The following is a 13,744-nucleotide window of genomic DNA, read 5'->3' on the forward strand; positions in this document are numbered from 1 at the left end:
CTCAAACTTTGATTTACCTTTCTCTTTGAGAAAGTCTGCGCTCATCCCACCTTTCAGCCCCCGATGCTTTTCCGGGGAGGTCATTTCCGTCCAGGACTGGAGAGGCCATGTCATCAAGTAGAAGGGATTGAAAACACTGCTTGGCAGCCGTGAATTTGCAGGTTTTCCTCAATGGTGCTAATTTTGTCCTCTGAACTCTTCCTTGTCCCTTCGTATCTCCAACCCTGATCTTCATTCCCCATCAAGGGTAAGAGTGACGGTGGTGGCGCAGGAGGGTGACCGTAAAATCCTAGTGCAATAAGAAGCCTGGGTCGGGTGGAGAAGAAAACCGCGGAGGGCAATGCACTTGGAAGGTGGGTGTGTGCTTCTAGGTCCCGTCAACTGCCAGTGGCTTCTTCCTGGCCCGTTCTCTGTAGGAGAGAGAGTTGGTCTCAGCCAGGACTCTGCTTCTCTGGTAGGAATGAAGACAACTCTTCAGCACAGGGTCAGCTTTTCGGAGATGATGTCAAGTTAACCCTTTTGGCTTTTCGAACATCATTTGCTTTGGAAATTAACTGTGGCTTTTATTTGCATATACAAAGTATCCCTTCTTCTCTTATCTCATGCAGCAAATATGATTTCATCCTCCTTTAGTGGTTTCCTCAACTTTTCCACCCATCTTATTCTCTTCCCCCATTTTCTGGGATTCTCCAGAAAGGAAAGCAGCCCATTGTCACTTTTGGTTTCACCGTGTCCTGGGACAAGATGGACATCTCTTTCCTACTCATCACAGCAGAGCCAAACCTGTAATACTGGTGGCAGGAGGATGGGGAAAGGGGAGGGGAGCTGGCATAGACGTGAGTGGGGAGTATTTCAGTTATTTACCTATGTAGGCAGGTGCTTCTCTTGGACTCCGGATCACTGGGGCTGAAGGCTTTTGCAGTTAGGCTTTTGAGGGGTGAAGGAAATTGGCAGAGGTTGGAATAAATTATCTAAAGGGAAGAGTTCCATGAGGGCCAAGGGAGACACTCCCCCCACCCTCGAAAAAGGTACAGGGATAACTTACCTCCTCCAACAAGAAGCGGCCGTGATTTATTGCCGCAAAGTACTCAGTGTCTATTTGATATTCATTGTTGAATTTTAGTTACAAGAGGGAAGACGAATTTTACTTTGGTTGTTATTTTCCTGGATATTCGCTTTCTCAAAGCTGCAGGACAAAATGTTGCAGAACGGACAAAGCCACTCTCTCTGTGATTTCTCTGCTTTTTGTTCATATTCTTTTTATTTACCCAGGCTTTCCTGCTCTCCTGCTTCCCCCACCCCATCCACTCCTTCCTTTCTTTGTAAGCGGTCATATGTGAGAGTTTGTTGGAGAAATCCAGTGAGGCTGAAGTCAGGGGGCGAGAAAGGGCAGTTAACTAAACAGCACTTTATTTCTTTGAGGTTCTTTGTAGGACATGGGGGTGTGAGGGGTGTGAACACCCCCATTGTGTTGGAGGGCAGTTGGTGGGGTTGAATGTTTCCCGTTGGAAAAGGAAAATTGCTCTTCAAGGGTGGAGACATGCCTTTGCCCAGGGTCCCTCTCTTAGGCGTGTCTCCCTTATTTCTCCCCATCAAGGTGCCTCCCACACACAGCGTCCCATCTGTTCTCCCTAAGATTCCTTCATTACCAATCATCACTCTTTTCTAAACCCCTTTTCTACTCAGATCCGGACAGGATTTTCAAGGGTAGGCTCACTCAGACATGTAAATGTCCCTTGTTGAGAATTCATCTGTGTCTTCTGAAAACAAGTCTCCTTAAGAACTCTGGTGGGCAGCCTGCCTAGCTGAAGTCTGGGGCTAGGGCTGGGGATTGGCTGTTAGGCCTCCTGGGATTTTAGCTCCTCTCCACTAAACCCAGCCTCGCTAAACGGCACAGGACAAACCTGACCCTCTTTGGGCCTCAGTTTCCCCTCCCCTCCATGAAATGGGAAGAATACTACTTTTTCTTGATGGCCCAGCATTGCTGGCCTTAAAAGTATCGTCATTGTCGTTGTATTGGGTGATGTGTGCAAAAATGCAGACTCTTACTGCCTACAAGAGGAAATAAGGGAGAAAGTGGAGGAGAGGGACGGAAGGAGCGATTTGGCATAGATCCACCCATCCCTGCCTTTCTCCCTTCAATCCCCATGTTTCTGGTTTGGTGAGTCCTTCATACCACCCATAATGCTTTGCATTGGTGCAGGCTGGGAAGGGCGTGTATGATCTCACAAGTTGTTTTTTTGCATGCTTTCTTAATAAAAAAAAAAAAAAAAAGAATGTTTATGGTTTTATCTTACTGGTGCTGGTCTCAAATTTCTTTTTTTTTTTTTTTAAATAATCCCCACTCCCACCCCACCTTTTTTGGCCATACCTGTGGCATGCGAAAGTTCCCAAGCCAGGGATGGGACCTGAGCCACCCACAGTGGTGACAGTGCCGGATCCTTAACGTGCTGAGCCACCAGAGAACTCCTCAAATGTCTTTTTGCTAGGGTAGGAAAAGAAACATGAAAGCATTTGTTTTCAATTGCCCATCCTCCCCCACCCCCTCACTGGGTTTGTTTAATTGATCCTGAGGTTTTTGGTACGATGGATGGGAAGGAAGAATTAAAAGCATGCTTTTAACGCTCATTTTTCCAAATGCTATTAAATATAGCAAACGATTGTTGGGAGAAGCAGGCCCCCCTCCCGCCCCCTTGCAGTTTGGTGTGTGGACCAAGTCACCTTGATTGCATTCTGGGATTTTTATTAATATTTTTTTTTTGCTTTGTAGGGCCCTACCTGTGGCATATGGAGGTTCCCAGGCTAGGGGTCGAATTGGAGCTACAGCTGCCGGCCTGCGCCAGAGCCACAGCAACACAGGATCTGAGCCATGTCTGCAACCTACACCACAGCTCAGGGCAACACTGGATCCTTCTCACTGAGCGAGGCCAGGGATCAAATCTGCATCCTCATGGATCCTAGTTGAATTCGTTAACCGCTGAGCCACAAAGGGTATTTTAAGGATTAAAGTACCACAGTTTGAGTAGGAGTTGGGTTCCCGTCTGGGACTTCCACCAGAGTTTTTCATTGGAAATGAGGGAATTTCTTCAGAATTCACTATACATCTCAAGGTAAACAGAACTCTCAAAAGGAGTCCCGAAATGTCAGCTACTGAATCTTTATAACTATGCCAAGATCATTCACCTGGTATCCTATACACTAACCCTAGGAGTTTGGGACTTACACCCACAGTCCTGTGAGCAGAGTTGGGCTTTCCAGGAGCCTAGCTAATCACCATTAGAGCAAACCTACCGCTACCCACTATGAGATTGATTTGCTGTGTATTTAGAGATTAGGATATATTCTAATTAAAAAGACTCATGAATCTCTTTGCAAGGAGAAAGAAAGCATTTATTCACATCAAACATACACACAGATTAAACTGGAAGGTGTCATAGCAAATTTCACATCATATCAGATATTATTACTGCACAACTGAAAGAATTCCTAGTGACAAGCTTTTTCTACATACTACTTTTTAATTTCTTTGGAGTCCAGACCCTCCCCTCAAAATCACTGACCAAATGATAGTGGCTTGCAAGTCTAAAACAGTTCATTTTCTATTTTTCAGATAAATCACTGTACTCTGCTTAGACGAGGCTATGTTTAGTACCAACGAATGTGCAAATTTAGAGGTTTAACACATGCAACTTTATATACAGAGCAAAATGAGAAGGTGATTGGGAGTTGCACAACATTTTTAAAAAAGGAGAGATGGACCGTTGGAATGGAGCGACGTGCTAGAAGAAATGTGTGATCATGAACAAATGAAAGGATAATGGTTAATGAATACCGGGAAGCTGACTAAACAGCACGTATGAATATGTTTGGACAAAACTCTTCATCGTTCAAAACAAGAAGTCATTTTATAATGGCTCCGAAAACTAACAGCCTAAGGCCATGACTTGGAGATATCACGGTGCATATCAGAAGAAACATCTAAAATGGCCACAGGGGTTATCTGTGGGAAGTGGAAGGGGGAAGAAGGAGGGGCTGGGCAGAGTGGAGCGGGAAACCTCTTAGATTTCACTGTAAGCCTTGAATTCTCTTTATTTATTTTTATTTTTTATTTTTTTAGGGCTGCACCCACCGCATATGGAAGTTCCCCGGGCTAGGGGTTGAATCAGAGCTGCAGCTCCCAGCCTACTCCACAGCCACAGCAACGCTGGATCTGAGCTGTGTCTGCGACCACAGCTCGCAGCAATGCCAGATCCTTAACCCACTGAGCGAAGCCAGGGATCGAACCTGCATCCTCACAGAGACTACGTTGTGTTCTTAACCCGCTGAGCCACAGCAGGACCTCCTGAATTCTCTTTAAACCATGTGCATGTATTACTTTGGTAGAGATAAAGATGTAAAAAAACAACAACAACCCAAAGATAAATCTGGTATTTGGGTGTGAAAGATACTCACCTATAATCATGTTTTTAAAAGTTGGATGGGGTGCCTAGAGGGTACTCAGTTATTTTGCTGTCAATTCAAGAATTGCTGCTCTGTCCTCTGCCCTCTTTCTCCTTGCATTTGAAATGAGTTTTTTTGGAAATACTAATTTGGATTGAGAGGAAGGAAGTAGCATCTTATGAAACTATTGGTTATTAGAGGCATAAAGTCTGGAAGGAGATTTAGAGGTAGAGGAAGAATAAAGGAATCAAGGAACTTAAGAAAAGGAAGGAAAGACAGGTGATAGCATCCTTAGGTAGGTAGGGTAAACAGAGAACTCCGTAAACCTAGGCTTACATATGGTTTCAAGAGAAAGTATTCAGATTCCTGAGAAGTCTGTCTTTACACAATAGGTGCTTATTTAGTTGTTATAATGGAAACTCAGGATTCCTATGCCCATGTATCCAGGAGTATTCCAACTAGCAGGCATCTGGCATTGTACTCTGCTCCAGATTCAGTCTCATAACTCCTTGTTTTCATAGCCTTTTTCTTTCTGCACCTTTTTTTTTCCATTTAAAACCATCACCACTACCACCACCACCACCACCACCACCACAAAAAAGCCCTAGAATAAATGATCAGCTTTAACTCAGGTAGGACTAGAAGAAATGGTTTTAAATTGAATCTGGGAAGGAATTTAGAAAAAAATCCAATGACGGAAACATTTTAAAACAGACTGCATCTTTGCTTATCTCACATGGCTTTGTTTCAGAGGGAGGCAGACCAATTTTTACAAAGATTCCCAAATTTAGCATTCATCAGAAAGAAGAGAGCTTGTGAAAACAATGTTTGCCCCTCCCCCACCTCAGATTCTGATTCAGCAAGTTGGGGTGGGGTTCAGGAATTTGAATTTCTAACTACTTTCCAGAAGATGCTAATGCCACCAGCCTGGGGCCACACTTCAAAAATCTCTGGATTGAGTCTGTTTCTGAAATCCTCTGCTCTCCTCTATCTCTCATCTTTTTTCGAAGCGAGCTGCACTGGGAGTTCCCAGCATAGCTCAGCAGAAACAAATCTGACTCGCATCCATGAGGATGCAGGTTCAACCCCTGGCCTTGATCAGTGGGTTAAGGATCTGATGTTGCCTTGAGTTGTGGTGTAGGTTGAAGGTGTGGCTTGGATCTGGTGTTGCTGTGCCTTTGGTGTAGGTCGGCAGCTGCAGCTCCAATTTGACCCCTAGCCTGGGAACCTCCACATAACACACGGCTGTGGCCCTAAAAAGCTAAAAAAAGAAAAAGAGAGAAAGAAACAAGTTGCACTGGGTGGAGCCCTAAGAAATTCTGCTTGAGTCGGCTGCTTCCTATTTTCATACAACTGTACTGATACTGGTTTTTGACACAGAGACTTTGTTTTGGGAGCAGCTGGTAGAGTGTGTCATGTCCTCACTGAAAGCTGCCTCCAGAATTCCCTGCATGGACTGCCTTGCTTTATTCCTGATATCTTTCCCCAGGAGGGCATAGAGGAAGGGATTGAAGCAACTATTGGCAGAGGCTAGAGCAAGGGACACATGGTCCCAGGACGACAGAGCTTCCCCCAAAGGAGTCTCTGGGTCAACAAACAAAAACAGGACTCCAAAAATGTGGTATGGAGCCCAGCAGATGAGGAAAACAACCACCACCACCATAGCCACTCTCAGGGATTTGCTCCGAGACTTGGTGAAGCGGCTTCCACGAATTCGGAAGATAATGAGGCTATAACAGGCCACCATGACAATGAAAGGCAGCAGGAAACCCAGCACCAGCCTGGTGATGGTTATCACTACCTCGGGTGTTGGTGCTTGATGGCTGTAGACAAATTGGCTTAAATCATCAAAATCGTGGATATCTGGTGATAGATTGGATGTGTAAAAGGAATTACCAGAGGCGCTAGAGAAAAACTCTAAAGTATGGGCCTTATCCAGTGGTTTAGTTCTGTGATCTTCAACGGGAAACTCACTGGGGATTGCAGGTGAAAGCTCATCAGCAAGTTTAAATAAATTATAATGTGGATGTTGAGCAGATGATCTAGCTGAATCTGCAGCAGGTGTAGCTCCAGAAGGTCTTCGAGATACCTGAGACTGGAGGCCAGTGGTGTGAGGATAATCATTGGTTTGTAGAGAGAAAGAATCTAATCTATCATCCATGTTTCCAGGCAGCTCAGCAATGGAGTTGTTAAGAGACCTGTTTTCCAGGAGATCAAAAGTGAATTCTGAATAATCTATTGGGCCGTAGAAACTGTAGCCACAAGTAGTGTGGTTGTCTATGGTGAACGTTTCCCGGTATATGAACACAGGTATACACATTACAAAAGCCATGGCCCAGATACATCCACAGATCATCAAGGCGGTCCGCACACTGCGATGTTTCTGGCACCAGATTGGCTTGAGTACCAAAAGACAGCGGTCCAGGCTGATGGCAGTCAGCAGGAAGACGCTGGCAAACATGTTGAGGATGATAATGGAGGGGATGAGCTTGCAAAGGAACCAGCCATAGGGCCAGTGTCCTTGGAGAGCCAAATGGACCAGGGAGAAGGGCAAGGAGAGACAGCAGAGAAAGTCAGCCATGGTGAGGTGGAGAAACCAGACTGTGTTCACCGTCCGTTGCATCTTCAGACCAGCCACCCACAGCACCAGCCCGTTGCCTGGCAACCCCAGTAAGAAAGTGAAGCTGAGAATGACCATGGAGAGAATGATTTCAGGTTCATTCCAGGGCTGTGAGTGGAGGTTGGTGGAATTGGTCTCAGCAGAGAAAGACTCCATGGCTAAACGTCTATGAAAATATGAACAAAAATGTTAAAGCTAATTATCTTTTAAAAACATATTCTTAGAATTCTAACCTTCCCAATGTAAAGATGTAGAACTGTAAAACCCTCACACTGTTTTAGTTTATATTCCTTGACTTCACATTGGATCACACAAAAACTTTCTCTGAGAGTTCCCATTATGGCGCAGTGGAAACGAATCCGACTAATATCCATGAGGATGCAGGTTCAACCCCTGGCCTTGCTCAGTGGGTCAGGGATCTGGCGTTGCCATGAGTGGTGGTGTAGTTCTCAGACACGGTTCTGGATCTGGCATTGCCATGGCTGTGGCTGTGGCTGGCAGCTGTAGCTCCTATTCGACCCCTAGCCTGGGAACTTCCATACGCCGAGGATGCGGCCCTAAAAAAATAAATAAATAAAGCAAAAACAAAAGAAAACAAAAAAACATTTTCTGATACAGAGTTCCTGTTGTGGCTCATTGCGTTAAGAACGTGACTGCTATCCGTGGAGATGCAGGTTCGATCCCTGGCCTTGCTCAGTGGGTTAAGGATACAGCGTTGCCACAAGCTGCAGAGCTTAGGTCACAGATGTGGCTCAGGTCCGGTGTTGCCGTGGGCTGTGGTGTAGGCCAAGACCTACAGCTCTGGTTGGACCCCTAGCCCAGGAACTTCATATGCTTCAGGTGTAGCCATAAAAAACAAGTAAAAATTTTCTGATAGACAATTTAAAATCTTCTGTACTGATTTAAATGTGTATCAAATAACTTCATTTGGAAGTCCCTACCAATATAAATTTCTCCTCTTTCTTGCACTTTCTTTTTTTTTTTTTTTTTTTTTTTTTTTTGTCTTTTTGCTATTTCTTTGGGCCGCTCCCACGGCATATGGAGGTTCCCAGGCTAGGGGTCTAATCGGAGCTGTAGTCACCAGCCTATGCCAGAGACACAGCAACGCTGGATCCGAGCCGCGTCTGCAACCTACGCTTGCCGGATCGTTAACCCACTGAGCAAGGCCAGGGACCGAACCCACAACCTCATGGTTCCTAGTCGGATTCGTTAACCACTGCGCCACGATGGGAACTCCTCTTGCACTTTCTATCTCTTATTTTCCACTGGTTCCTTTCCTCATCTAATATTGCTATTGAAAATGACCAAGTTAAAAGGACAGGTGAACAATGACTTCTTGACCAGAGGTTCCCAACCTGAGATCCACAAAAGGGCTTTAGGAAGCTCCATCACCACCTCATATTGATCTATAAAAATTTACATATTTTCATTTCTTTACATATTTTCATTTCTTTCAGGGCAGGAGGTCTATCGATTCCCTCTACCAGATTTTCAAAATATTCACCATCACAGAATAAGGTGCTCTAGACTCAATTGTTTCTTTTTTTTTTTTTTTTTTTTTTTTGTCTTTTGTCTTTTTGTTGTTGTTGCTATTTCTTGGGCCGCTCCCGCGGCATATGGAGGTTCCCAGGCTAGGGGTTGAATCGGAGCTGTAGCCACCGGCCTACGCCAGAGCCACAGCAACGCGGGATCCAAGCCGCGTCTGCAACCTACACCACAGCTCACGGCAACGCCGGATCGTTAACCCACTGAGCAAGGGCAGGGACCGAACCCGCAACCTCATGGTTCCTAGTCGGATTCGTTAACCACTGCACCACGACGGGAACTCCTCAGTTGTTTCTTTTACTCTTCTGTCTGTCTGTCTATCTTTTTAAGGCTATACCTGAAGCATATGGAGGTTCCCAGGCTAGGGGTCAAATTGGAGCTGTAACTGCTGGCCTACACCACAGCTCACAGCAATGCCGGATCCTTAACCCACTGAGCGAGGCCAGGGATTGAACCTGAGTCCTCATGGATACTAGTCAGATTTGTTTCTGCTGAGACATGACAGGAAATCCTCAGCTGTGTCTTTTAGATTCAACCTCATCTTTTTCTTTTGCTGTCAAATTTCTCAACGGTTGTTTACCCTCTTTGCATTGATTTCCTTACCACTTATCATCTTTATCTTTCTTTCTTTCTTTCTTTCTTTCTTTCTTTCTTTCTTTCTTTCTTTCTTTCTTTCTTTCTATCTTTCTTTCATGACTGTACCTACAGCATATGGAAGTTCCCAGGCCAGGGATCAAACCCTCACCTCTGCAGCAAACTGAGCTGCACCACAGTGGGAACGCCTATTATTTATTTCTTGTTTATTTACTTTGTAATGAATATAACTTGGGGAAAATAGCTTGGTTATCACAGAAGCAGAAAATATGCATGAAGAAAATGAGAAAGCATAAACAAGCAAAAATAAGAAAATAAAAATGTCATCTACTATTAGTGAGTGATTACTCCTTTAGCGCCTTAATTTACATCCTTCTAGATCTTCTTTCACACACATATGTGTATACTATATGTATGCATATTTTTTGTTAAGCAAAATTTATCAAAATTAGATTACACTGTGCATATTAGTTTTTCAATTTTTAGGATTGAGGTGAAATACAGATAACATAAAATATACCATCTTAACTATTTTTAAGTGCTCAGCAATGTTAGGTATATTTACATTATCGCACAGTTTCCAGAACTTTCTCAACTTGTAAATCGAAACTTTATACCTATTAGTCAATAACTCCTTACTTCCCTTTCCTCCAGCTCCCGGAAATCACCTTCCTGTTTTCAGTTTCTGTATTTGACTATTCTAGATAATCCACATAAAAGGTATCACATAGCATTTGTCTTTTTGTAACTGGCTTATTTCATTTGCAAAATGTCCTTAAGGGTCATCCATGTTGTAGCATGTGTCAGAATTTTCTTCCTTTTTCAGGTTGAACAATATTCCACCATAAGGTTGTACCACGTTTTGCTTATCCATTCATCATTGATGGACCTTTGCATTGCTTCCACATTTTGGCTATTGCGGATAATTCTGCTATGAACATGGGTGTAAAAGCTCATTTTCTTATATAAACTGCTTTCTTTTATCAACGAGCAGTCTCCACAATATGCAGTAAGATCGTACCTTAAAGGATAATCAGACTTGAGCCACTTTTTCCATCTATCCTCCAAATGCCCTTTAGAGATGATTTGTCAACAATTAGATCCAATCTAGGACCATACTTTGCTTCAAGAAGCTTTTTAATCTCTTAATTTAACTTAGTTTGTCTTTTCCAAGGACACTGGCTCATTTTGAGGTTTATTGTTCTTACCACTCATTTCTTGACCTTTGCAAGTGGTCTTTTGCCTCATCACTCTGCTGAAACTACATCCAGACAACAAATCCAAGCATCTTTTCCCCTGTCTAGCCTCCACAATATACATCTCATTTGATACACTGGTCCCTTACTACCCTCTTCTGGCCTTCCTTAATTTTCAACATTCTTGTAAACTTACTCTACTTTATGGCTTTCCTGAAAAAAATCACTATTCCAAGTTAATGCCATTTTCTATTCCTTGGCTAACACTGTTTCATTCTGTCTGGAATTACAGCCTCCCCCTTAACTTCCTCTTTCCTCCACTCTTAATTTCTCCCTGTTGAAATCCTAGCCATTCTTTAAGATCAAGCAAGCTCTAATGTATCTTCCTTGAAACCTCTCTTATAATCTCAATCATAATTTAATTCTTCAGCCTCCTGAAATTTTGTGTGGCGTGTGAGTTGAACTTCTTTTCATATTCTCTTTGAGATGATGCATTTTGTCTTGTGTTATTATTTTCGTGGCTCTCCTACCCGTCCTAAATTTCATAATGGTAAAAAAGAGTCTTGTTCCCTAAATGCTTGTTTTATAGAATGTAGCGCATCTTGTGAAACCGAAAGATTAAAAATTATTTGAACAGATGGATGATCATTTTGGGGGGTTTACTTTTTTTTCCCTTTTTCAACTAAATTAAAAATTCTTAGTTTCATCCATTTAAACCAGTAAGGATGCTGTCACTTCTAACTTCCTTTTTCGTTTTCCAGTTCCCAGTTCTTACTGTCCAAAACAGCATTTTGTGTTTCCTTTCATAGGGATCCAAAATAATTTTGTGACTCAGAGGTCCTGCTGAGTCAACAAAATGCTGTCATAGGGATCAGCAGAAGTTAAGGAAAAACTGAGGCAACAAAATAATAAAAAGCCTCAGGAGTGGCCCTAGAAAAAGGCAAAAGGTCAAAGAACAAAACAAAACAATAAAAACAGAAGTGATGCTCATTTTCCTTCTGTAGCTGTGCTTATTCCAAAATTCAAGTCTTGTCAGGGGAACTTCCTGTTGCCCGTGGCAGCTACCTTGATTCACTGTCCTATGCACATATTTATGAAAAGACCCATAAAATATTGGGAGAAGGATAGAGTCATAGAATTCTAGGACTGAAAGGAAAGTGTTAGCAATCATCTCTGTTTTTTTTTTTTTTTTGGCCATGCTTCAGGTATATGGAATTTCCCAGGCTGGGGTTGGAACTCTTGCCACAGCAGCGACCGAAGCCACAGCATTGACAATGTCCAATAGCAATCATCTCTTCTTGTCTTTATTTATTTATTTATTTATTTATTTTAGGGCCCCACCCATGGTATATGGAAATTCCCAGGGTAGGGGTCGAATTGGAGCTATAGCTGCCGGCCTACACCACAGCCACAGCCATGAGGGATCTGAGCCTACACCACAGCTCACAGCAACACCAGAGTCTTAACCCACTGCGTGAGGCCAGGGATCAAACTGAGTCCTCATGGATACTAGTCGGTTTTGTTTCTGCTATGCCACAACAGGAACTCCCTTCTTGACTTTATTTTTATTTTGCAGTTTTGACACTGAAATTCAGCAACTTAGGTGACTTTCACATATTCACAACTAGGAGGGTTTTCAAATCCTAGTTCCAATGAAGTCAGGACAATAGTCTTTTTACTATAAATAATCACATAACTGAAAAGCCTTTGGCATTGCTAAGAAAAAGAAAGATACAGTGAATTATATTTTAAATAACACATAGTATCTGTCTTGTAATGAAAGCATTATGTATATATATGCATATAAGTATATATGTGTGTGTGTGTGTGTGTGTGTGTGTGTGTATCATACCGATTTTTTTAGGCTGAACCTGGGACATATGGATGTTCCCAGGCTAGGGTTTGAATTGGAGCTACAGCTGCCAGTCTGTACCACAGCCACAGCAATGTGGGATCCAAGTCACATCTGCAACCTACCCCACAGCTCAAGGCAATGCTGGATCTCCAACCCACTGAGCAAGGCCAGGGATCAAACCTGCATACTCCATGGATGCTAGTCGGGTTTGTTGCCACTGAGCCACAATGGGAACTCTGAAAGTATATATGAATCTGAGTCTAACCTTTTAGAATAAGATAACTTTCTATATTTCTCCAAATGTTTTAGCTAAAAGGTATTTTACCTTTTTTTTTTTTAAGTTTTGAATACTGAGTTAGCTGACAGTAATTAAAAAGATAAATGAAATCCTGAAACTAAAATTCAACTATAATGGAGAAAAGAAGATTCCAGAGTCAAATACTAATGATAGGATGACAGAATCAGTAGTAATAAGGAACGAGCAAAAAAGAAAAAGAAAAGAGAAAAAGAGGAAATGGAATGAGAAAAAATATATATAGTAAGAAAAAACAGGCAATTGATGATTTGAAAAACAAAACTATTAGGGAAAGCTGGAACCAAGGGACAGAAGGAGGAACAGTCAATTTAAGAGAGGGAAATGACACGAAAATGTAATATTCATTCCAGGATGAATATATCAAGAGCAAATTTAAATAGAATGTGGAATATTTAGAAAAAAGGAAAAGGTAGGCATGGATAAAACAGAAGAAATAAAAGCTGGGGAAGGAATAAGGTGAAATAAAAAATTATTATTATTATTGTAATATCTATCTCTTTTGTCTATAATAAGAAAAACAAGCTAGGCACGAGTCATCAGACAGATCTCCATTTTCTTACCCCAAACCTGAGATTGTAGCTGAAGCCTTCCGCACCCGATCTGGAGGTCCCCACACGTCTTGCCTTGTGCCCACACTTAACCACACTCAAGTCCTAAAGTCTGTTTAGGAAATTTGCTCAGCTCTTCCTCTTTCCCTCTTTCTTCATTTTTGACGATAACTTAAACCCAACACTTTTGACAACAATCTGACTCCACAGGAAGAGTTTCAAAGTTGAGTCATTTCTAAATGTCTTAGATAAGGCAAGTTAAAAAAAAAAAAAAAAGCAGAAGTCAGAGAGCATAGTTTTCAGAGGTTTTCTGCAGGACACGGAGTGTTGTCAGAGAGGGAGCATTCGTGTACATAAGCTTCTCACTTAACAGATTTCTTTTTCTTTTTTTCTTTTTTTTTTGTCTTTTTAGGGCCACAGCCACAGCACGTGGAAGTTCCCAGGCTAGGGGTCGATGCTGTATCACCAGCCTGTGCCACAGCCACAGCAATGCAGGATCCTTAACCCACTCAACGAGGCCAGGGATTGAACCTGCGTCCTCGTGAAGACTAGGCAGATTCGTTTCTGCTGAGCCACAGTGGAACGCCTCACTTTATAGGTTTTTTTCTTTTGTTTTGTTTTAGAAATTCA

At 42.5% G+C, this 13,744-nt stretch overlaps 1 protein-coding gene across 1 annotated transcript; it reads right to left on the reverse strand.

Moving 5' to 3' along the window:
* Positions 1–3,368: 3,368 nt before the first annotated feature.
* Positions 3,369–13,198, reverse strand: C3AR1 (complement C3a receptor 1). The gene is made up of 2 exons (XM_021092394.2): positions 13,127–13,198; positions 3,369–7,226 (listed from the first exon to the last, which is right to left on the reverse strand). Exon 2 carries the CDS (start codon positions 7,214–7,216, stop codon positions 5,786–5,788), a length of 1,431 nt encoding a protein of 476 aa, XP_020948053.2. The 5' UTR covers positions 7,217–7,226; positions 13,127–13,198; the 3' UTR covers positions 3,369–5,785.
* Positions 13,199–13,744: the final 546 nt, after the last annotated feature.

This window comes from Sus scrofa, chromosome 5 (assembly GCF_054392235.1).
Source record: "Sus scrofa isolate SSC_HxYL_T2T_F1_AM1 chromosome 5, Sscrofa_HxYL_maternal_Yorkshire_Landrace_v2.0, whole genome shotgun sequence".
Taxonomy (NCBI): domain Eukaryota; kingdom Metazoa; phylum Chordata; class Mammalia; order Artiodactyla; family Suidae; genus Sus; species Sus scrofa.

What these genes read in the sequence shown, in the direction of transcription:
- C3AR1 (XM_021092394.2), bottom strand. Translation starts at nt 7,216, where the DNA reads ATGGAGTCTTTCTCTGCTGAGACCAATTCCACCAACCTCCACTCACAG.